The sequence below is a fragment of the Falco naumanni genome, chromosome 10 (assembly GCF_017639655.2).
Source record: "Falco naumanni isolate bFalNau1 chromosome 10, bFalNau1.pat, whole genome shotgun sequence".
Taxonomy (NCBI): Eukaryota; Metazoa; Chordata; class Aves; order Falconiformes; family Falconidae; genus Falco; species Falco naumanni.
The window spans coordinates 17076824-17101534 of NC_054063.1; the positions used below are offsets into that span (position 1 = coordinate 17076824).

Consider the following 24711-nt stretch of genomic DNA (forward strand, 5'->3'; position numbering starts at 1 on the left):
TTGTCGGCGGGGCCGGCGCGGCGCGCGGGGCGGGATGACATCATGAGAAAGTGCCGGCCGGGAGCGGCGGCCCCGGCAGCGGGCGCCGCGGGGCGGGGAGGGCGGCGGGCAGGAAGGAAGCGCCCTCGGAAGCCCCCGGGGCCGCGAGCGGCGGCGGCGGCCGCCCCTGGGAGCAGCGGGGCAGCGCCGCGGGCTGGGCGCGCTAGCGGCGGGGCAGGAGGCGGCACGCCCGTTAAGCACGCAGCCCCGGGGCGGGGAGCAGAGCCGCCGCGCTGCAGGCACCCCCGGGGGCTCCGGCGGGCGCTGCCGGTTGAGGGCCCGCGGGAGTACGGCGGGGGGGGACGGCGGCAGTGCGGGGCGAGGAGCGAGCGCTGCCGGAGCCCCGTTCCGCCGCCCAGCGGGCGGGTGGCGGGGCGGGCCCCCAGCGGCAGGGGCGAGCGGCGCCGCTCCCCTGGGCCGGGCAGCTGCGGCCACCGGGGCGAGCGCGGGGCGAGACTGGGGGTCCGGCCCGGCGGCAGCGGCTCTGGCCCTTGCGCCCAGTCCTCTTTGTCTCGGCGGGCCCGGGCGAGCCCGGCGCCGAGATCTGCCCGTCCCGCCTGGTAACAGCCCGGCGCCCCCATTGGCTCCCGCTAATGGCCGCTTCCTGCGGCCGCACCGCCCCGCGCCGCCCGCCGGGGGCTCCCCGGGCCGCGGGCCAGGCCGCTCCCGCCGCCGGCACCGCCAGCCCGCAGCCGTGTGAATGAGAGCCGGGGGAGGGGGGCACACGGGGACCCCCCTCACGGAGCCCACCCCAGCGGGAGGGTGAGGGGGGCGGCGGCGGGGTGTAGCGCCGGGCTGGGAGAAGGGAGCCCGTGCGGCGACGTGGCCGGGAGCACATGTCTGGAGGCCGAGAGCTGGCGCGGTCCGTGGGACCGGCGCCCCCCCAAGGGTTTTCCCTGCACCCCCAAACCCGCTGCGCCCTGGGAAGGTGCTGGGGCTGCAGGGCGGTCAGTTATCCCCCAGTTGTGCATCGCAGGCAGGCCGAGCACTAGTGCAGGGGCACAGGGCCGTGGCGTGTTTCTTCATTAAAAATTAAAGCCTCCCTGGCCGGGCAAAGCTGTGAAAACCGGTGCACGTCCTACACAGGGAGCACCCACCGGCCCGGCGGAGGGGTGTGGGCAGGGGACAGCCTCCTTGCCGGGGAACCATCCCGGCTCACCCCGCAGGCTGTGGCGTGCAAGGGGAACTGAGATCCCTGGCCCTCCGATGGCCTCCTAGCAGGCAAAGGCAAAATGGAGACAAGTGGTCAAGCGAGCGGGCAAACTTAGGAAAGATGGGCAGAGGTTCCGTGCAAAGCAATTACGTAAACATGCAACTGTGCAACAGCATGCCCTGTGATCACTGACGCTGCTTTCCCCACAGGTCATGCAGGAGAGATGCTGTATGACTCTATGGCATGGCCGCCAGGGCATGTCCTCCATGGCCAGGAGACCCTCCGGCTGCCCCGACGCCTGTGGGCAATGCTGCCGCGAGCATCGTACCACCGGTAGGTGTTCCTGCTCTCTGTGCTGTGCCCAGGGGATGCCAAAGCACCGAGGGCACGGTTAACCCGCGTGCTCAGGTTTTGAGGGGCAGGCAGGCAGAAGGCAGTGTGAACCCCAATTTATGGCCTTCCCACCTTTCCCCACTCCATTTTGGTGGTGTCTCCCGTGCAGTTGGTGCTTTGGCGTCACCTCCGGTATTCTCTGGCAGGCCCCGAGCTCCCCTATCAGCCTCTCAAAAGGGAGGATTCTAGAAGAGAAGACACTTTTAAAAAAAATTATTATCATTATTATTAGAAACAGTGCAAAGTGTTTTCAGGTCGAGGCAGCTCAGCCGGGGAATGGGAGCTCCTTACAGTGGGGCCCCGCCACTGCACGTCAGGCGTGGACAGGCTGTCCCGGCAGCGTGGCGTGGCGGATGAGGCCCCGGCAGGCTCCGGCGGCTGCCAGCACCTCCCTCCACCACCACCCCCCCCGCCACCAATTCATCTCCCTTTAGGTGCTAGAGGAAGCTTGGGCCACCATTTTGCTGCTCTGCTGGGGTATTTTTTTCTGGGTGGCTGTGAACGGTGGGAGTGGGGTGCCGATTGCGGCCTGTCTGGCATGCGCTGCCACCGACCGCAGCTGGGATTAGCTGTCGCCCTGTCCCCTGCCACCTCCGTGACCCTTTTGGAGGGTAAAACTTTCAAAGTGAAAGGAAAGACGTTAAAAAAAAAAAAAAAAAAAAAAAAAGGAAGAGTCGTAAACCACCATCTTGCTGGAGGGGGACACCCCAATTCCTTCAAAGTTCTGGCGCGCAGCAAAACCGTCTAGGCTGGGAAAAAACTAGGACTGAGGAAATGGGAGAAAGCTTTTCCCTTGGGATCAACTACAAAGAGCGGGGGTTTTAAAATGACAGATATTTCAGGTAGGTGTTGGTGACGGTAATAGTAATAATTGATAAGGAACAGCGACACACTGGTGCTGTCCTGCTCCCCCTCCCCGGCGCCCCCAGTAAAATAATCCCAACCAAGGCTCCTCGTATTTATATCCCTGCGTGTCTGTGTGTGGCCTAGCCCCATTCATCATTTGGCTCCCACTGCAGAACTCGCTCCATTTTTAAAATTATGCATGATACACTGAAGAGACAATTTGGGTTTCCCCCACCTCTCCCTTGCCCTTGAAGAAAGCAAGCCCTTGTCTCATTTGCATTTGCATTAAAACCCAGCTCTCTATAAGCTAAGCAAAGGGGAAGGACTTGAAGCCTATGGGATGGCTTTAGGGCTCTGCCCCTTGCTTTTGGCTCTCTCTCTCTCTCTTTCTCATTCTCTCTAGTGCTTTGATCTCTGCTTAACAACAGTAACGTCACAGGACTATACAGGAGAGTTTTGTTGGAAGTTAGAAAGTTTTGCAGCCTCCAGAGGGCTGTAGCGGCAGTAGCAGAAGCAGCATCCAAGGGACTCCTGGACGGGGAAGAGAGAGAGCGAGCGAGCGACTCAGTCCTGCTGCAGAAAACTGACTCGAGGCGACGGAGGCAGACATGGAACATCAGCTGCTGTGCTGCGAGGTGGAGACCATCCGACGAGCCTACCTAGATGCCAACCTCCTGAATGACAGGGTGCTGCAGACAATGCTGAAGGCGGAGGAGACCTGCTCGCCCTCCGTCTCCTACTTCAAGTGCGTGCAGAAAGAAATCTTGCCATATATGAGGAAAATAGTTGCCACTTGGATGTTGGAGGTTTGTATCTTGCGGGGATTTTCTTTGCAAGCTTCGGCACCGAAATGAATTAAACCCGGGGAGCTGCTCCCCCATCTCCTGCGGCTCTCCCTCCCCCCCCCCCCTCCCCCCCAAATCAGTTCCGCGGCACACGTTGCTCTGGCTTCCGAGACGGCCGCGTGTACCGGGGGGGCGCGGGCCGGGGTCCCCATCGCCGCCGCTGGTGCTGCCGCCGCTTTATCCCCGCTGCAGCGGTCGGGGCCCGCCGCGGAGGGGCGGCGAACGGACCTTCCCCCCCCCCCCCCCCCCCCAACCCCCCCGGTAGACCGGGTCGGGGGGTGCCCCGGCACCTTTTCCGGCCGTCGGGGCGAGGCGGTACCGGCGGAGGGAGCGCGGAGCCGAGCCCGGCTGTGCCCCCCGGCTGCCGAGCCCCCGGCCCGCCGTGCGGGGCCGCCGGGGACAGCCTGCCAGTTCATTTTTTCTGAGGATTTTATTTAAAATTAATATCCTTGTACACGTATGCAAGCGGCTGCCCGTGCCAGTATTATGCGCCATCTTTGTTCTTTTATTTGCAAAGCAAAAGTGTTGATTAATCGGGAGAAAAATTTAAGAAAGTCTCGGGGAGCAAGCCAAGGGTGTGTGTGGCAGGGGGAGCGGAGGAAGGGGGCCGCGGGCAGGAGGTCGGGGGCCGGGGGACCCCGCGGGGGCTGCGGGCAGGGGGACCGGCCGGAGGGGCTCCGGCGTTTCTGGGGGGAGCTGCAGGGTGAAAGTTTCTTTGTTCAGCGCGAAGAGAGGCTCGGGCTGTGGTCACCCCTCAAAGGCACGCTTGTGCTGCGGCGGCGAGCTGCGGGGTCGCCTGGGAAAAGCGAGTTGGAAAGGGCCTCGTCCCCCGGCGGGACACGTCTGGGGGGGCTCCCAGCGGGAGCCCCAGGAGCTGGGCTACATTTTCATGCCTTTTTGGAAGCTCTGGGCGCTCGCGATGTATTTTTAATTAATTTTTGAAAGCGCAGCGCCCAGCCTTGCTGTGGGAGATGTCGCGCCCGGCTGTGCTGCAGGGCGAGAGAGGGAGGCGGTGAATTTCACTTCGGGGGGCCTCCCCGGAGCCCCCCAGCAGGACCATGGACACGGGGCTCGGTAAAGGACCCCCGCCGCTTCATTTTCAGCCTTTTTTGAGAGCTCGAAAAATTTTTTAAATATTTTTAAATATTTTTTGAAAAGATGACGTCTGGGGAAATGAGGCTGGACGCCACCTTTGTGTCTCGACCAGAGTGGAATCGGCAGCACAACGGCAAATTAGATGAAAAAATACCAGCGAAATAAATTAATGCAGGGGCAGGCCGGGCTCTGCACCCCATCCCCAGGCACGGGGGGCTCCCATTTTCCTCCGCTTTCCTTTTTCTTTCTTTTTAAAAAAATTGTTCTAGGGGCTGGAAGGATGGGGACAGACCTCCTCTTCGAGACATCCCCCCCCCCCCCCCTTTTTTTTTTTACCATGAATCCCCTGCGGATCTCTAATGCCACATTTCTCCCCACTTTGTCACTCGTGACTTTCTCTTTCATTTTCTTTGATGTCTCAGTTTTCCCCTTATTTATCCGTTTCCCCCAACTGCATTTTCCCCATGGTCTCCTTCAACCTTGCCCTGCAAAGCCTGGGGGGTGAGGGGGGGAGGGAAGGCGAGGGCGGTGGGGCGAGCCTAGCTTTCACTTCTATTAAATTATTCTTCAACGATCTCCTTTTTCTAGGTCTGCGAGGAGCAGAAGTGCGAAGAGGAAGTTTTCCCCTTGGCTATGAATTATTTGGACAGATTTTTGTCGTTTGAACCCCTCAAGAAAAGCCGATTGCAATTGCTCGGAGCTACCTGCATGTTTGTGGCTTCAAAAATGAAGGAAACTATTCCTCTGACCGCAGAAAAACTGTGCATTTATACAGATAACTCCATTAGACCCGACGAATTACTGGTAATTTCATGTTTAATCATCTCAGGAAAAATAAAAAAATAAATACAAAACCAACATCACCCCCAGCCTCCCAAGCACAGCTGCCGCTTAGGAAGCCCCCCGGACACCGGGGCAGGCGGGGAGGGGGCTGCCTCCGTGCCGGCGGCGGGCGGGCGCTGCTCCCCACGGCCGCAGGAGCTGCAGCCCCGGCGGCGGCAGGCGGGGAGGGGAGCGGGGCCGGGGTGAGGGCCGGCACCGGGCAGGGCGCCCCCGCTCCCCCGGACCCCCCACCCCCCTCCCCCCCGTCCGGCCCGCGGGCTGCCCCGGCCGGACCCACCGGCAGCGCAGGGCTTGGGCGGCGCGCGGGCGCCCCCTGGCGGCCCCGCGGGGGGTTGCGGTGGGTGATGCGCGACAGGGGACAGCTGCCCGGTGGCCCCCCGGCCCCCGCCCGAGCCGGGGCACCTCGCGGCAGGGACCGCAGCCCCACCGGGGAGGCGGGCAGGGCCGAGCGCGGACTGCTGGCCCGGCCGCTGGTGAGCGGAGCTAACCACATTTTCCCTCTCCTCCTTCCTCTTCCCCCCCTGCTTCCCCTCCCTCTTGTCTTTGCAGCAAATGGAGCTGCTTCTGGTGAATAAGCTGAAATGGAATCTGGCTGCAATGACCCCCCACGATTTCATTGAACATTTCCTTACTAAAATGCCTCTGGCAGAGGACACCAAGCAGATCATCCGTAAACATGCTCAGACTTTTGTGGCTCTGTGCGCTACAGGTATGAGCCCTGCACATTAAGCAAAGCGTGTTCCTCCCCTACACGCGCCTACCCCCTGGCTTGCAAAGCTTCCCGCAGCCGTGGTCTAAAGCGAGCCCACAGAGCTGTGGGGAGGTAGTTTAAGCCCCGATTATTGCCCCTTGTTTGCAGAAGGTGGATTACTTTGCAGAGGTAAGTTTTTTCAGAAGTTACTTTGCTTTTGAATCGAGTCTGTGGTGGTGGCAGGGAAGGAGGAGGTACTCCCCCTCTTCGCAGCGTAACCGTGGAGTGGCAGCTCAGCCTGGCAGGATTTCTGCACCTCTGCACGCCGGGTGTTACGTGGTGGTGGTGGGCTGCAAAAGGCTGGCTGCCCGTACAGGGAATCCCTTTTCACATGGATTCATTCTTAACCGTTTTTCAAGGCAGAGGGAGATTTGGCTTGTGAATAGCTCTGTGTGTGGGGGGGTGGCGGTTAAAACTTCCCTCTTCACATCGCCTCTTCCCCTCTCCTCTCCTCGGTGGCTGGTGGGTTGGAGGAGGGCCACGCGGCACGGAGGCTCTCCTGGCACAGGACCCAGCCGCTGCCATCTGCACCCTTCTGACCACGTGCTGTGCTGGAGCCATGTGCGGGGCCGGCCTCCCGAGACGCGGACTGTTCGCTAGGCCAGGTTTGCAGAGGCCTGAGCTTTGGTTTCAAGGGCACCGTGTGTGCGCGCGCGCTGCTGCTTTGAAGTTCCATGTTTGCATGTGGACTGTGTGCGTATGCGTTTGTACGTGCACCAGCTTTACCCGCTGAACCCTAGCAAGTGGGAAGGAAACAAAAGTTTTAGAAGAGCCTTTCTGTTCTCCAGATCCCGTGGTTCCCACAGGACAGAGTGGAGGAGCAGGGACAAAAGAAGTTCTAGAGGGAAGATACTCTGGTTTAAACAAAACGAGTTCAGAGCGTTTTCTTTTAGTATGGCAAGACCAAGCCAGGAACGGCAAAAGGATAAGGAAGAAAAAAGCAAAGCAAATGTTCTTTTGCAGTAAGCACGTAAAAAGGAATGCCAGACACTCTGTTGACACTGATAAAAACTTAGTGTAAAGGAGATACAGTGCTTTAGTAAATATTAATATTCAGTAGCAGTTGTGCTAAAAAAAAAAAAAAAAAAAGAGAGATCAAGCCTGCATTTGGACTTGAGAAGAGCTATCCACACTTGAAAACCTCGGTGGGATGTGTGTGGTCAATGGCACAAATTAATGTTGTGTAGTTCATTTTCCAGAGATGGATCTGGTATAAAAAATTGAAGAAAGATTGCAGGCACTCAGAAGAAAAACTTTATTTCACAGAATCGGCCCTACTGCAAGGCCTAAAGATAGAAACGACCAAGCCATAAAAGAGAATTTATAAACACTGGCATTGCTCTTCATCTTGGGCCTAACATCAGCATAATGGGCAGTTCGTAAGTTAGCTTGCCTGGAGTAATGCTTGGTGTTCGGAGCGCTACAACCTTCCAACAGCCTTCAAACTACCGACAGCAACATTTTGGGAAAATCGGATGTAAGTCTTCATGCCAGATTCTACCAGATAAGGCTACTGTGACTCTGAGCACGTGATTTGCTAAGTTCGAAGCTTCCTCGGCTGCTAGCTAAAGAGAACAGCCACCCGGCCTCCCCTTTGGATATGGGGATGTTTAACCTAGGTTGTTGTGTTGGCAATGACAGGGATGAAAACAAGAGTAGTTCAAAGGTTGGAGACTTGCTAAGAGTCCAGTACTTTGATCTACTGTCGGTGTTGTTATGTTTCTTTTAGGAAGCACATCCAGAGCCTTTATTTAACACTGCTACACACCACAGCTGGAGAATGGATCAGTAAATGAGAACCATGTTCTGGGAGTTTTACTTAGCTTTAAAAAAAACCCCAGTGCTGAGCTCACCAGAATTGGGGCCCTCTTCAGCTCCCTACTGAAGTTGGGAATATTGCCTGGGGAAAGAGCGCTCAGGAAGGCTGCCACTAGGCTCTGTATTTTTATTGTTGTTTTTGGATGTCAGGATTTTCTCTACCTTTTGCTTTCCTCTTGACTTCTTTGTTGGCTAGTGAAGATCACATGTGGCTTAAGTAGCATCTGGACTTTGCTTTGCTGTTGCTGGGTTGTGTTGTATTTCCCCTTGCCAAAATGAACCTAGATGGACTGCAAATGCATTGTGCTGCCTGGATGCTGTGGGGCCCAATCCAAAGTCCACTGGAAACACTGACACTCGGCTTAAGTGGCCTCAGGGGCAAGTGCAGTATATCTTTTGCTTGAAGTACAGCCTGTGTCCTCTACTGTAGAGGAGGATCTCCTAAGAAAAGATGGCAAAATAATGCTTGCTTAGAAAATAAAATCTCCGCCAGTTGGCTTAACAAGGTGAAGGCTGTGGAAGTGTTTGTAGATGAGTGTGTATGTGTTTGCTCCAGAAAGAGAAGGTTACGCTGCAAGGTGAAGTTGAGGGGAATTCCTTCTAAGCTCCCTCTTCAGTTGTCTGGCTAGTAGAAGTGGATTTGTTTGATTTGGTTTAGTTTTGAAAAATCCATTTTCACCAAAGGATGTCTTTGTGCTGTGGTAGGTTCGGGAGAAAAAGCAAAAGCAAAAAAAAAAAAAAAATTACCAGGGGTTGTTTGAAGTTAACACATAATTGAGCTTAATGAATGGGGCTTTGGCATGGCCGAGCAAGGCAGGGAGAGCTCAAAAGGAAGCAGGCCTCTTTTGGCCCAAGTTAAGACCAGTGTTGAGGGAGAACTGCAGCTCTATACAAGTATAACAATGAATAGCAACAAATATTGGAGCTTCAGCATTTCATTATGTTCCTCTGGTTATCAAAACATACCAGGCTCCTTTTATATTATTATTATTATTGTTGGTTGCTTTCCTCCTCTGCGATGCAGAAAGAAAGATCCCCCTTTGAAACAAGCGTGTTACAATTCTCCTATTCTCTGGCCTTTATAAAATTGGAAGTCTCAAGGTATGTGACCAGTTGGAACCTGTTGCATCTTGCAGCAAGTGATTTATGTTCGCAGTTTTGATTTGCCTCAATGAAAAGATTTTCATTCATAGCCCCCAGCTCTCCAGACGGATGGAATTGCTGCTCCATTTAAAAAGGAAAAGGGGTGACTCGCCTTGTTAGGAATTTTTTTTAAAGCGCTGCAGTGCCTATATGCCTGCTTTGTCCTCCCTTCAGGGTGGCTGGCATTCTTCTCTCTCCTCCCCCTCCCCTCTCTCTCTCCCTCTCTCTCTTTTTAACAACGCTGAAGTTGTTTATTCTTTTTGGATGAAGTCTCAGATAGGCTACTGGGGATGTGTGCTTCAATTGATGGGGCCCCCTACCCCATTGTGGCTGTGTCAGGTCTAATTCATCTCACCGAAGCCCCCTTGTTCCTGAGCGCTCAATAGCGCAAGATGAGGCGATGGAGGCTGACAATGATGCCACACTCTTCACTTGGGGGCATCCAATTACAGGCGAGAGGGGCCCCCTGATTAATATGCTGAAATTAGTGGCCTCTGCCACAAATAATTCCTTGTTGAGTTGCAACAAAAAGGCAGTCCATGCTGCTTGTCTGGAGTGGTTATAGGGACAGACACAAACTGGTCATTTAAACTTCATTATCACTTTTCCACCTTGGAAAGAATGAGGGTGTGACTATGAATTCATGTTCTTGTTTACTGCTCCCTTTAAAAGAAGAACGCAAATATTAATCCCAAACGTGATCCTGTCAGGACAGACTCATTAAACTGACACATTTTGGTCATGTTCTGTTTGTGGAGCTCAGTAAATAGTGTCGCGAACATGCTGCCACCGTACCCTTCTGAGCAACCCAGTCCTGGTGGCATTCATGCTCACCCACCGAAACACAGCATTTCTGAAGTCCACCTGCAACTGTGTGTCAGCATTTCAGTTAGGGGACTGGCTTTGGTATGTGTATAGCGTCAAAAGCATGCAGTCTGGACTACTCTGATTTTGGGGAGTGACCAAAGCTTGCTAGAAGGTGGGTGTATTTGTATCTGCCCAGAAATGGGCAGATGAGGAAAAGGGGATAACCTAAATTTATTTTAAGCATGGTGACGTAAATGAGATTACTTGAGATCAAGCTTGCCTTTTCGCTGGTAGTGCATCATGCAAGTTTGGCCACAATTCATCCTATCAGTTTAATTTTGAAGGTTCACAGAAGGCCAGGTGAAATACCCCTTTGAAGGTGGGTATTGGTCAGGGATAAAATGGGGTGTCAGAGGTATATGCGTAGAGTCAGAGAGAGGACTTTCAGAGTCCCAAAGTCTTTAGTTTCGCTGGTAAAACATTTACACAAAAGTTACTTTATCATAATAAAGGAGATGCATGATTTAATACTTAAACTGTTCCAGTGAGTCCTCTAAGCTGTCCATTCCTTTGACTTCATTCAAGGGTTTGACAGATGGTTTATGTTTTTTCAGCCCAGAGGAAGTTGCATTCTGATAAAAGCTGAAGGAATGTATCTCAGGTTCTTGTGTATAATGTGGCATTTCCCTTTCTTCCTCACAAAATTGGACGTTTAGTTGTTCCACTTCCCTGTGTTTCTGAGTCTCCTCCAAGGTGTACACTGCCATGGATCAAACGCATTCCTGTTCAGCAGAAGTCTTAGCATTAAAATGTGGATTACTCTTGATAAAAAAAAACAACAACCAAACAACAAAACGAAACAAAACCCAAACGAAAAACATGCTAAATGGCAGAGATAGCCCCTTAAGGAATCATGGGAGTGGCTTTGTGGAGAGACCTACAGCAATGCAGTCTGGAAGGGGGCCCAGCCTCTTGTCAGCATGGTGTCACATCAGAATGTAACTGATTGTCCGCCAATTCTTGGGACCCCCGTCACTTAGTTATGCCACATTTACATTAAATCCCTGTTGCCAGGATGGATGGCAGCCACTGACAAGAGACTAGGTTGAGACAAAGCATTTTTAAGATGAAACCTTAATTTAAATATGGATTATCTGCCTCCTGACAGGGTTAAGCAGTCTTTTTCTTTTTGTTGATGTTGTTCATTAAAGCTATATTCCTTTGAATGTCAGTGTAAAGGTTTCTGCTTTAAAGGGCCCGAGGACTCCTGGTTAGGACGCACCTAGGATCTGATCCTGCAGAAGACTTAAGAATGCGAGCAGGTTTTCTCAGATGTATTATGCCATTGACCCCGGTGGCATTATTCACTTGAGCAAAGTATTTTAACATTTGAAGAATGGGGGCCCGGTGTATGACAAAAATACCTCAAAGTGATGAATGGCTGCCCAGGCTTAGTGCTAGGAAGGGCTACTCGCTGAGGTACAGTTGCTCAGGTGGATAAGTGTTTACACGTTTGGACCTGTAACAGGTTATAGAGCAGGAGGCACCTTTCTGCTCACAGTTTTCCGTACCTTTGCGGATGCAATAGTTGGCAGTTGAAGCCATGCTGGTAGAAGAGTGTATGCATATGGGCAGGCTTCTCCTAAAGCAATCATTTCAGTCTTTTTTTTTTTTTTTCTCTCTCTTCTTTCTTCATACAGATATTAAATTTATTTCAAACCCACCTTCCATGATCGCAGCTGGCAGTGTGGTAGCAGCTGTGCAAGGCCTGCATCTGGGGAACACTAACACTTTCCTCTCCTATCAATGCCTCACACATTTCCTATCACAAGTTATCAAATGTGATCCGGTAAGTGACTCTTTCTCTTGGTTGATCTCCTGCCTTAGAGTTTAAGAACGAATGCCTGCTTACTGCATAGTAGCTAAGCTGACAGTAAATCTTGATAAAAGTCCAACCTCGGAGTGGAGTTTTTGAACGTGTCCGTCCTAGTTATTTACCTGTTGTTATGTCCATTAATAATCTGTGACTGTGCTGTTGCAATTCACTGATAGGAATGCCACATCCAGCTCTAATGTTTGTAAGAGGCATATCTGACAAAGCAGAGGAAACGCTGCATGGCAGAGGCTGTGTTTGGTTGTAGGTAATTAAACCAGGAGTCTATGTAAAACAAAACTTTGAAAATAAGACAAGGAAAGTGGAGACCTCGTGGTATTTCTGACCTTATCTTTGACCATTCTTGAGGCCTTTTATTGTGCCAAGTGGTGTGAAAAAGCCCTTCTTAAAAGAGTTCTAATGATCTAATTTGGTTTATTACGTGCTAGACCTGCACAGTAGCTGGTATTGAATTCCTTTACGGAACAAATGCTTGTCCCACGACTTTCTGACAAGGTAGATGGTCCTCACAGGACTCTCATTTTGCCCTGCAGCTTGCAGGAGATGCACATCAGTAACTAGTGAGCAATAAACCTTTCATGAGTGAATGGGCCAGGAAGGGAGCCTACAAGGAAGACCTAAAGTCAATGATCCATGTCATAATGGTGTGTGAAGTTGGGGCAGAGTTGAGCTTTGTTTTGTAACAATGTGGAAGACCAATAAATAGATGCTTTAAAAAGGTTCTTGTGAGGTCTCCAAGTGCTGGACAATGAGTCAAATAAAGACAACTCTGTGGTTAGCGGCAGAACTTCTGAGATGCTGTTAGATTATTTTACATGTTAATAATTTGAATACATACAGAGCTGTGCTAGTCCAGACACTGCAAAACTAGGTCTGTATAACTGGACTTTGCTGACAGCACTGAGTGATTTCTGGAAAGATGAATGCATCACAATTAATTATTCACAAAATATTCTACTTTTGATAGACTATGTGAAACAATTGCTGACAACTATGGTATGTCAGCTCATTATCTGGATCACTTCAACAATGATTCAGTATTGAGCAGGTTATTTTTGCCATTTATATTACTGCAACTACAGTAATACGGATCCAGTGCTGAAATGTTAAATACTATAGGAACTTCAAATGCTGAAATGAAACGCTGCTCAGTTTGGTATGTACATGTGATGCTTTCAGTCAGTTTGTAAACAATGTAGATATTTCAGTGTATGGTTGGCCACTATCCAGTGCAAGATATTTGAAGCAGGTACTGAGGAAAAATGCTGGGCTCGCTATCTGCTCTGACAGTATCTGATTCAGACAACATTATTTAATCGTTCCTGATACAGAGCGTTGAAGTAGATTCTCTCACATCTTGGGAGAACAACAGCATGTCCTTACGTGACTTGACTTAGTTGATGATAGAGCTCTTTTAAAAGAAGAAAACAAAGTACTTGTAGCAAGAAGGAGAATTCTTGCTTATTTCTTTCTTACTGTCCAGAGTCATTGCAAGGCCACGATCTGTATGACCTGAACTTAAAGTTAATGGCTTTAAAAGGAAGTTAACTCCCTTCCAGCTTTCGTTGCTAAATATATTTATGTGCAAGAGCAGCTAGAGTTATAAGTAAGGTTTTTGTATAGGTTGCTACAGAAAATAAGCATCATAAAATTATACGTATGTATATGTATACTGTTCTGTTTGTAATGGAGTAAGTGAAGAGCATCTTTCGCTACTGTTGCTTTTAGTATAGAAAACTGCTTGGTTCCTGCATAGCATGATTCCCCTGCATAGAGAATTTCCAGTAAGATGTGTCTGTGTAATCTCCATGGTATCAAATGCTATTCCTGTTACCTTATTTCACTAGCACGTATACGAAGTGTTATTCCACAGTGATGGGTCCCCTTGTCAGACTGCACAAATGAATAAGCTTTACACTGGATTGCTCTGAAATATTAAGAGCGTGCATTATAACATTGTGGCTAACATTCTCACTGATTATCTATTAGCTAGAGCAGCTGGTCTGTTGGATTTCAGGTTATGTAATTACACTTTTTTACCTTTAGTCTCAAAGAAAGCTGAATCTAAAGTAAAATGAATATCACCTGATTGGAATTCCTTTATGGTTCATGTTTACGTTGGTAGGAGTCCAATTTCCCATTTTGCCTTTGATCAGGGGTAATTAGAAGTCAGATAATCACAATTAGAAGTCTTGGGCTGTCTTCCATCATTCTATTCCTGACCCCATCATCCAAATGGATTGAATTTTACCTGACATTCATTTCCAGGCCAGAAATTTGCTAAACTAGATTAGATTGGGTTTCCATGCTGTCTGTTAGTACACTGGAATTCGTCTCCTGCCTGCCCCTACTCAGAGGCACCTTCTAACATGTGCTTGTTATCCAGAATGGGTCAGGCAGTAACAAAGGATTTCCAAGCAGTTTCTTTTTTGTTGTTGTTTGTTTCCTTTACTATCTGACCCTGGAGTCTGATCATGTCTAATGTCTACTGTGTGTGTTAAAGGTATTTGACCACATCAGTTAAGCTAGCAAGTTTTGGGTTTTGGTTTTTTTTTTTACTGAGGAGCTTAATTAATCCAGGAAGGGTTTATGACCTTGAACAAACTGTGGGCATTGAAAATTTGGGTAGTGAAGCAGAAAAGTTGTTGGGAGAAATTATCAGAGTAATGCCCAAGTTTTGTATTTGCTTTTCAGTGTTGAGAAGCATTGAGAATGAAAAAAAACTTTGGTGAAGTTGTTCACAGTGAATTCTATACTTTGCAGTCATTTTTGCTAGCTCTGGTACATTCCTGCAGACCAACTATTCATCTGATAGACATCTGAATAAGAAATGAACAAAAATGCCTAAAGCATTAAAAAAATTGTTCATTGAACTGTAGCTTAAGACATAGTCTATTCATAATAAATTGTAAAGATTATGTTTTAAAAGAATAGTTACAACATGCTGTCCTGAGAATCTCACAGGAAAAAAAAAAGTGGTCAGAAATTACCTTTAAATTACATAGTCCTATGTAATTATTCATGATTGAACTCCAGAGGGAGAATAGGTATTTATAGACATTCTTTTGAATGGTTTTACTTTCCAGAGCTCAAATATGCTATATGCAAATGGTTAGGATTAAAAAGCAAAACAAAACACAAAACCCCCACCAAAAACAAGCGAACAATCCACCCTCTCCTTCCTCTCCAAAAAAGCCAACAGGGTTCATTTTGCTCTGAAAATAAATTGGCTTTCAGTTTGGAACACTGAATATGTTATCTTGTTAAAACAAAACTACCCTCAAAAGTGCCTGGATTTGTAAAACAAAAAATACCTAAACCTGTATTCACATAATACTCTTCAAATACATCTGATTCCAAGTGTGACTGAGGTACATGGTACAGGATATGCAAGTAGAAGCCTTACAGTCAGGATTGATCCGTCCTATCTTGAGAAGGGGTGCAAGCACTTCATAGAGATCTTATTGTGAAGGCCAGAGGTATGCAGGAGCCAAAGGCATGATGACTTTAGGATATGAGGCGTTTCTTTTTGTCATTTAAAACGCTGTGTGTCTCTGTCAAGAGGAAATATTACACTAGGGTTTAAACCAGAAAAGGTCATAGGTTATGTGTTTTCAGTGAGCTGTAACTGATGGTCTGATCTGCTTAGAGGTAGGATTAACCTCCCTCTCTCTCAGAAAGGACTTGCAGAGAATTGTTTGCTTGGGTTTCTAATCTTATTTTACCCCAAATGCCGTGTGCCCTTATTGGTGGCAGAGGAGATTCTTGTGGTAGTGGAATCACTGAAAAGCTGGTAGATCACACAAGAAGCCTCTGAATGAAGGCAGAATTGAAACTGGGAAATAAAGAAAACAGCAGGCAGGTCACCCTCTCAGGAAAACAACATTCATTCTCAGTCATGCACATCCTAACACTTTTGACGGCAATTTATCATGGAAGACTGGGTTCACCGCAAGGGCTAACACATGTCATAGGTTAAATCAGAAAAGGCAATACTGAAAGGAAACTTCAAAGTCCTTAATACACAGAGTTAAATATGTTGGGGGAAAAGCTTACAATGTTTGTTATAAAGATATGAGTAAACAGCATGCTGGAGGCATGGCAAAATGTTGTCTGATTGTTTTGCCTATTTAAGGCACCATTTCTGTGTCGTTGCAGTGGATGTATATTTTGTACGGTAACTTGCAGAAAGTTGGACAGGTTGAGTTAACAGGCCTTCTCCAATTCTAATTGCTGAGGATTGATAAGTAGAATTGGATGTATCTACTCATGGTATGGTTTAGTGTCTGGGGGAAGTTGCCTTTTCCCACCATAGATGTAATCCTGCTTGGTGCTTTATGCTTTTAATTCACAGCGAAGCCCGCGCAGGCAGTGAGGCGAGGCCCTTGCACCCTCCTAAACGCTCACTCAGTAGGCTTGTGTGTGCACGTTAAGCTCTGAGAAAATGCTTTTGAAGCAAGGGAAAGAGATCTCACCCTGACTGAGATTTCAAGGTGAACGAAGTAGCAAACTGAAAGCTTGGCAGTAATGTGTGGTTGCAAAGGTGTTTAGTGGCGCTTCTGAAAGATCTTTCCGTTTTGGGGTCATACAGTCCGGTACATTTTTCCGTTCTCTGTTAGAAATGTTAAGCTAACTTAAGCTGCCCACTGCTGGACACAGCAGCCGTTGGCAGCCAACTGTGGGCATGTGTATCTAAAGATATATGTATCTATCACTTCTAAGAACTGTGTATTACTGGAGCTGAGCCTGGGAAAATCACTGTTTATGACCATCACTTCTAATAGACTGTACTGTGGAAGTGTTTCTCTGGTAAAAGTAGAAATCGTGGGCCAGCTCTGACTCCAGCCCAGTTTCATGTCTTTGCACTACCAGTTGTTTAATTTTGATTGATTCACACTAACTCCAGTCAGACTGTTCCTAATCTCTTCAAAAGGTATAAAGCACAGCGAGGTAAAAGATAGTATGAATGGACTTCTACAGAACTGCTGTGTTAACAGCATTAGAGCACGGGTGGAAAAGTAGTAGCGCAGACTACACTGACTGTCAAGGTTCTGCCCGGGTTAGTTACTACATGTGTCACTGTAGCAGAGCATCGGTCACGTTCAGTTGTAGACCTCTGTGGGCTGAGATGAACAAAACCGCAGTTGAGATTTGTCCAGAGGACTACACATGGAGATGCCCACCTCGGCCATTAAATAGAAGATGGCAAGAGTCAGTTGCTCATGTCTGGATGCAGGCTAGCTTCCTGCAGGACACAGGGCAGCCTGTCCAACTCCTGTCAGTGTTTCTCTTGCTCCTCCCACACTCCTTTCAGTCTGCTGCCCTCCCAAATAACTTGATTGTATTTCTCTTGCTTTTTCAAGAAATGGTATTTGGTCTGTGATCTTACTGTTTTTCTAAAGGACTCTGGGTCTTTTTCTCCTTCCATTTAATCTTCTCTAGGATTGTTTACGAGCCTGCCAAGAACAGATTGAATCCCTCCTTGAATCCAGTCTACGTCAGGCACAGCAGCACAACGTATCTTCAGAAACAAAGACTGTAGAGGATGAAGCAGACCTTTCCTGCACACCTACTGATGTGCGAGATGTGAACATTTAAGAGGACTTCTAAAGGGTTTGCTTGGCGAGAAAGCAGACAAAGAAAGGGCATCTGAGAAGGAATCAGCGTCAGGATCTCCCCCCCAGAAACCCTTTTCTCCAGGACATTTTTATACCAGAAGGGAAAACCAGTCTTGTTATATTTTTTCTTGCTCTGTCTCCCTTCCATCTGCGACTTCAAACAAACAAATAAACAAAAAATACCCCAAAAACTGTCTTAAAAAAAGAAAAAATAGTATTTGCATTACCCCCAGGGGTTTGTGCTACAAAAATAGAGGATTTTATACAATAATAATCAACTAGTTTTTATATTAAAGTGTTCTTGTCTGTATGTTGTAAAAATAGGCATTAACACACAAAATGTCTCCAGGGGAGGTATTAGATTTGATTTCTTACATATAAAACCAACCAACCAACCATTTTTAAAGTAGAAGAGGGTGCTTTTTTTTAGATAGTAAATGAAATATTCTTTTTTTTCTTTAAAAAGCATAGCTTTAACGCAGTTCTAGGCTTTTCTGTATCTTGCTTGCTTATGCATTTAGTCACTTTATAATTCATCTGTAAATGTTTATTTTATTTCCTTAGGTTTTTTTTATCCTCTTCACCTTATAAATGGTTAACGTAACCCATAAGTTAGTGTATGTTAGTATGCAGCATTATTATATGTTAATCTTTTTTTTGTGCCTGTGGATTGCCTGTGCATAAGGCATTTGTAGGGTTCCAGCTTAGCATTGTTGGGAAAGGCCAATGTACTACTCATACAATACTCTATTATAAAGAGAAACAGAAATAGTGACATAATATATTATATTTTTGTAATCTTCATATTTTTGTAGTTACCTGTGTAAAAATGCTGGTCTGACCCCGCAGATATTCAGCCTAATTATGGTCAGGTTCAATCCACAGTTCAGTCTTTTTTTTTTTTTTTTTTTGTTTTGTTTGTTTGTAATATTCTAAAACCATTCCATTCAAAGCACTTTCAGTCCATTAGATATAGGAAATACATTCTTTTATTGTGTGGGAATTTTTTTTTAATGGAATGGTTTGGAAATATATAAGTGCTTGTTGGCAAACTTGGAATTGCAAAGCAAGTGCATTTAACTATGGTGTTAGAGGAGAGGTGATTTTTTTTTCCGAAGGTTGTGTTCCAGTGAGAGAAATTGCATTCACAAATTGCCAGGATATCTTCCTATCCTTTTCTATAGAAAAGTTGAAGTTTAGAATCCTTTGGTGCCAACTCATCTTTATAAATTAGGGGCCTTAAAGGTTCACATATAGGACACATAGTTTAAGGATTGTCGCTAGATGTTTTACAACTGAAGGTTTTTAAACACTAAAATATATAATTTATAGTTAAGGCTAAAAAGAATATTTATTGCAGAGGATGTTCGTAAGGCCAGTATGATTTGTAAAATAATGCAATCGCCCCTTTTAAAAAAAAATCTTTCTACCCTTGATGTTGCAGTTTTAACACAGCTTATTAAAGAAAAAAGGACACGCTTCAGAGAACAAACCCAAAACAAAGCAGTCTATTTGGCCCCTTCCTATACATTTTCAAAAGCAGTCTAACCATAAAAAAAAACGCCATAGTTAATAGATATGAAAATTGGAGTACTTGAAAGAAGTTCTTATTCCAGTATATGCCCCATTTTTTTATTTAGCTACAAATAGAAAATTTGCACATCTTGGCTATGTATCTTTTTATTATTATTTTAGAAAGTAGCTGAAGGGACGTGGACATAGCTGTTGAAGTTGATGCTCGAGGAGAATGTGATGGTGAAATGTATGTGAGAAAACTGCCGCTAAGGTGTTGATTGTAAAAAAAACAAAACAACAAAAAAAACAACAAAAAAAAGAAAAAAAGAAAAAAAATTTAAAATAAAAAAAAAGAAAAAAAGAAAAGAAAAGGAGTGGATGCTCCATTTTTATTGAGCTGCTATGGATAAATTCCCAGCATGGTTTGAAAAAAAAAAATTAACATTGCTTTTCTGTATCTTTGTCATTGTGTTTTGCTGCTATTTTGTGGATCAGTTTTTTTTTTTTGTTATACAATGTCATATACTGCCATGTTATAGGTTTTAATTTTCTCATAGAAAATTATATTATTGACATCATTTTTTTGTAGATTTTTTATGTGATCAATTTTTACTTAATGTGATTACTGCTCTATTCCAAAAAGGTTCCTGTTTCACAATACCTCATACTTCAGTTAACCGTGTCTAGACCAGGTTTTAATGTTCGTACACAGTGCCTCATAGTCCTACTGCAAATGGAAATGCATCGAACGTTATTCTGAATGGGTCTCGCGATTTGCAACTAGGTTGCATTAATTTAAAAACAGCAGACATTTCAGAAGATCAAGTAATGTCAGTTTTTTTGTTGTTATGCATTTTATAAAGCTGGATTCTTTGTCTGATCTGGGGTTTATTATCATAGTAGTTTTAAGCTGTGTTATTAGCCACATTGATATATGAAAGGTGCATTATAATATAACTCTTGTATGCCACCTGATGCGGTTTCCCATCAGTTGGGACGCATCATTTGGTATGATAGGTTATCTTCTGGAACTCTAAGTATTTTGAGTGTTTAATCTGTTATGATATACTAGTTTTTTGTTTATTTGTTTTTTTTTTTTTTTTTAATTATAGCATAATGCTAATTTAAAAAGCCTGTAAATCTCATAAATAAGCCAGCTAACAGAGTATGCTGAAGAATAATCTAGCTGTTGCCTGTATGCTGCTAAACCAAAACAGAATTAGAACTCACTTTGAGGCAAATGCAGTTAAGATCCTACATAGTGCATAAACAAAGCATTGCAATGCTACTAGCAGTCGCAGGACCCAGGAGGACTGAATACATTCTGTCCAAATTTCAGGAACATTTCTTACTGCTTACCTCATAAAACACTTCTGTTTGTGGCATCTCTGTGTCTCTGAACCAAACATGATTATTGAGTTAGTGCTTGTCGGTTATATTATGTGTTACACTGAGTGGCAGTGTGTACTGCAAATTTCTTTAAAATATTGTATGTACTAAAAGGCCAAATCCAGATAAGTGGGTTCATGTGCCAACAGAGATGCTTTATTTGTCACATTATTATAACAATCTGTAGTAAGCAAGCAATTCAGATTTGTACATTTTTATATTGTACTTATTGGCATCACTGGTCTGAAATGCACATTTTCACCAACAGACCTGTAACAGACAAGTTTCCAGCAAAAAAACCTATAGAAATAAAATTGGTAAAACCCAATGTCTGCTTGTTGTCTTTGTTTTTTTTTTTTTTTTTCATTGCCTTCATGAATGCTGAACAGTAGTAACTACCCGATGCAGTGAGTAAACCACACGACACGTTCTGGTTTTGACTCTACGTGCTATAATAGTTGCAATGCTGAAAACCTTTGTCATTATTTTAAGAAACCAGAGGCGTTTTTAGCAATGGGTAGGTGACTGCCTGTTAGAGTAATGTGTATTTTTAAAGCAGGAAAATATTTTTTTGCTGAAGACTTTCTTTTAAACATCAAAGGCAATTAAGAGTAAAATACCATTTGGTGGTTCTTGTCAATTAAAGGTAAAATAAAGTAGGTGCTGGACAGTATAGAATGCTTGTTTGTATTTATTTATCAGTGTAGGTTTTGTGTCCTAGAATACCTTTACAGAAGATAAAGTTTGTTTTAAAAGCAGTACGGTTAACCTGCATTCTTTTCCATCCCTTCCCCTCATACACAGCTTTTGCATCTTACTATTGTATCACTAAGATAACAAGGAATAAACCTGAAAAATTTAAAGTAAAATAAGAAAAAATTATAACGTCTCCCCATTCATATTCCAAAGTATCTCTGAAAACTGGGGATGCATGTTATCAATTATTACCAGAGCTGAACAAAGCAGAAACAACTTATTCTCAGTGGAAATGGTCAAGTTTCTAACCTATGTATTTGACTATTTCTCCTATGAAGTTATTTCTGCCTTTAAAAAAATAATCTATGTAAAACATCCAGTGCTCGTCTCTCCTGTTGCAAATTATTTTCCCATTAGACTAAACTTCACATTTACAACTGACTGCAGGAAGTACGGCAAAGGATATGAAAAAACAAACTCCTGAGATAACACGTAACATGTTAATCAGAGTCTAGTGCAAAACAAGTTAGCTTCAGTGCAGTTACCAACAGACAGCAAACCATCCACATCTGAAGAATCCCAATTGAGCTTGTATTAGCTTCCTAGTTTCCCCATCATTTCAGACAGAAACCCGAACATGTGTCCTACTGTAAAATCACAGATCAGGTAGGTAAAGTAGTATCGGTACATAGTGTGATCTATTTTTTCCATTCAAGATGGGATAGCTCCTCAATATGGTCAAGTTCCACTGGTAAGCCACTAAGGAAGGTTTGTATAGCAGTGAGAGATGATCTGAACTAGATTCAGAGTGACTTTAAATACAGGTAAGCCAAGCTTAAATTGGACTTGGTCAAAAACAACTCATTTTTTCCACACAGATCTTTCTCTGCAAAATTTCAGCATATTTTAAAGAAAAACCAAAAAACCAAAACCAACTCACTTCCGTATCACTGACAGCTAACCCCTCTGATTTTAAATGTTTCAAAATTGAGTGAAGACATACTTAGGAAATCTAGATTTGGGACAAAAACCTTTTTGCTGATAAAAATATTAAAATGATTCAGTGGGAAATTTAAACCTGCATTTTGTTGAGCGTGTTAAGTGGGTTTTGCCTTTCCTATCTGTTTTATAAGCTCTATTAAATTTTTAAGTGTTCTGACCAAAGTGTTCTGTGACTTAAGCAGGTTTAAGCCCACATAGTCAGCTCTGTTATTTACATTTTCCTTCTCTCAAACATCATCTCTAAATGCAGACTACTAAATTTGAATGTTAAGTGAACTCTGCCAGTATTACATTGCAAAGGGCAGAAAGACAAGAATGTAGCAAGAAAAACAATTTACTATAGGCTGTAAAAAATATGCATGTTCAGCTAGGCTATGCTGTAGCTTATTAAAGGGGAAAAAGACTGTACTTTCTTACATCAGATTGAGTTGTGTACACAGAAAAACCTGCAAAAGACCCCCAAAAAAACCTCCTCAGTTCCATTGCTGAATTCAGACTGATTTGACAAGCTTGGACCTTTTATGAACACTTAAATTCACATACTCTTTATTAAACAATAAACAAGATCTGTTAACTGTAAAAACTCAGAATGCACTGACATTCAAGCACATCTGGCATTTTAAGTGATAGAAACTCCAGAACATAGAGGAGAAAGTGAAGCTTGGAGCTATTATTTCAAAGGAGTCATAGGAATGACCCAGGCATGTGGGCTAGATACTCTGATAAAGATTCCTGACAACATCATTGAAAAGCTACAATGGGACAAAGGCAGTAAAGCTATAAATGATGGCATATTAATGAATTCCTGCCAGCACCATTTTATGGGAAGTGTATCTCTTCAGATAAACACGGCATTTTTACGATCGCACAAATATAATTGATAATAGCAATTGCATTGGCATGGCAAACATAGATTCCCATCTGGCTTTTGACCGAGTTCCAACTCAATATTCCAATCAAATGATGAGAAAAGGTTTGCAAATTAGTCAACTGGATTGCACTGATACCAAACTTAGATTTTGTTCTTTAGGGTCAAGGAGTACAGACCAAGGAGTGAGGCAGAAGCTACCCTTTTGTTTCTTTAATGCAGTAGACATTTAAGAGGGAAAATGGGAATAGTTTCTTGATGACCCTATTAGCATCTGCAGAACCCTACTTAGATCTGTCCTACTTTTTGCCTGCATGAAAATTACGATTTGTATTTCAGGGAAGTTACTGAACAGTCACAGCCATAATTTTCCTAAGGGCTCTTGGCTGCAGAGGGAACTACTAGCAGTGCTCACAGCAAATCAGGAATAAGGCACATAGGCAGCATCCTCACCCTGCATGGGCCCTGCTGATGCAGGAGCACCAGCCACTGTGTATGGCAACAGATCTGCTCCTGGGGTACACATCACCACCTCTACTGAACTCCTGAAGCTGGTTTTAATGTGGTCTTCAGAGCATCAATTCCTTTACAGAACAGCCCCAAGCTTTTAGAGAGCAGTCACTACCATACACAGGCCAAACCAACAGCAGCTTTTTACTTGTCTCAAGTTGCCTCTCTGGACACAGGAGGCTGTGTTCAGTGGCTGCTAGAGAAGGAAGGGGAAAAAATAGTATCTGCCTGTGTGAATTTAATCTCTCTTTGCATTTTAATTACAGCTCTGTTACTTTCCTTATTTATGATAATATCCTTGAAGAAATTATTTCCAGTTAAAAAACCATGTAGCATATCATCTCAAAAACTAGAATACCAGTGTGTCCACTCACTTTAAGACTGCAGTAGAAAATTATTTTCCCATCATATTCAAAATATATGTTAATGGCCAGTCACAGTACAATCTTGCCTGCTAACATGTCTGTCAAGGGATGAAGCCTACCTGAAAGCCAAACTGCCCAGTCAAATGAGACCTTGACTACTGCTCAGCTCTGACTAATCGGGCATGAACTGGAAAACAAAGAAGCAAAGTAAGAACTTTGTTAGGCAACTGTTGCTAAATTCACACTTCATAACACATTTAGGGTGGGTGAGCAGAGGGTGATAGGAACCTCCACCCCACCAGTAACTTGCCTGAGATACAGAAAAAGTCAGAGAGAACAGCCTGGGACTGCTTGTGCTGACAAATATATAAAGCAGTAACTGGTTAAGAGGTAAGCCCTCGGGGCTGGACAGCACTCCAGGTACAGGTATCTAATACCATCACAAAAGCTGAATCAAAGGAAGAATCCCTACGTGCACAGGCCAAGCTCCAAGCCAGGACCTGACACATCAACTGGTTGGAGAAAGAGACCTTTCCTCCTGGGCCCATGTGGTGAAGGGTCTAGGGCTTTGATTTGTGCACACAGCATGTACATCACAGATGGAAGTTGCTAGCCACTCACCCTTCCCAATCTGCTAAGTAAATAAATTTTAGATTCTATGTTGCTGAGTGGTGCGGGTTTGTTATTTCATCCATCCCACCCACGTGCCCTGTGTCACTTAATCCATCCGCAAGCTGTATTCCACTCAATGCTTGGTCTCCTATGTCCACTAACACGTTACCTACCATAAGGATGTTATTTGTAACATTAGCACCAGTCTTCAAGGAGCTGGGCAAATGATTTAACAAGCACCACTAAACCACCACTACAGCACTGCAACAACCCACCTGAGCCAGTGCCAAACGAGTGACCTAGTGTCCTAAGTCACTGCTTCGACGGCAAACTGTCTGAAACGAACAATTGAGCTTTTTGATGTTTTACTTCTCCTTTTATTAGATTCTATCACTATACATTGTTTGAATACAGGGTATTATTTTTGAACAGCTTTTTTTGCTCCTTGAATACCCACTGGCCACAGTTCTCTATGTTCTGTTGCTGGCTACTTTAAATACAAAGACCAG

The 24711-nt window shown here is 45.3% G+C and overlaps 2 protein-coding genes across 14 annotated transcripts in view; one reads left to right on the forward strand and one right to left on the reverse strand.

Annotated features, from left to right (window-relative positions):
* The first annotated feature begins 701 nt into the window (after window positions 1–701).
* Window positions 702–20477, forward strand: CCND1 (cyclin D1). Of its 3 annotated transcripts, XM_040608735.1 has the most exons (7): window positions 702–801; window positions 1402–1525; window positions 2835–3237; window positions 4960–5175; window positions 5764–5923; window positions 11434–11582; window positions 17070–20477. In XM_040608735.1, the coding sequence occupies exons 3-7, from the start codon at window positions 3040–3042 to the stop codon at window positions 17223–17225; spliced, it is 879 nt and encodes a 292-aa protein (XP_040464669.1). In that variant the 5' UTR covers window positions 702–801; window positions 1402–1525; window positions 2835–3039; the 3' UTR covers window positions 17226–20477. The 3 variants fall into 3 exon arrangements, with proteins under 3 accessions (XP_040464669.1, XP_040464668.1, XP_040464670.1); XM_040608734.1 differs by lacking the exon at window positions 702–801 and having other exon boundaries at window positions 844–1525; XM_040608736.1 differs by lacking the exons at window positions 702–801; window positions 1402–1525 and adding an exon at window positions 2261–2427.
* LTO1 (LTO1 maturation factor of ABCE1) overlaps window positions 7197–24711 on the reverse strand; it is a 30528-nt gene continuing 13013 nt past the window's right edge. The window contains exons 5-7 of one of the 11 annotated variants that reach the window (XR_005829931.1): window positions 15034–15181; window positions 13462–13554; window positions 10047–10554 (exon numbers count right to left, since the gene is read on the reverse strand). Coding sequence is in view for 8 of the 11 variants with exons in the window: in XM_040608737.1 (XP_040464671.1) it covers window positions 15349–15462 (114 nt within the window). In the remaining 3 variants the exon portion in view is untranslated. The other 10 variants (XR_005829932.1, XR_005829930.1, XM_040608740.1 and 7 more) reach the window with 10 other exon arrangements.

Bases quoted from the DNA above. Each gene is read 5' to 3' on its own strand.
- CCND1 (XM_040608735.1), top strand. From the start codon at position 3,040: ATGGAACATCAGCTGCTGTGCTGCGAGGTGGAGACCATCCGACGAGCC. The intron at 5,924-11,433 runs GTATGAGCCCTG...TTCTTCATACAG, and splicing joins TGTGGCTCTGTGCGCTACAG to ATATTAAATTTATTTCAAAC. The intron at 11,583-17,069 runs GTAAGTGACTCT...AATCTTCTCTAG, and splicing joins AAGTTATCAAATGTGATCCG to GATTGTTTACGAGCCTGCCA.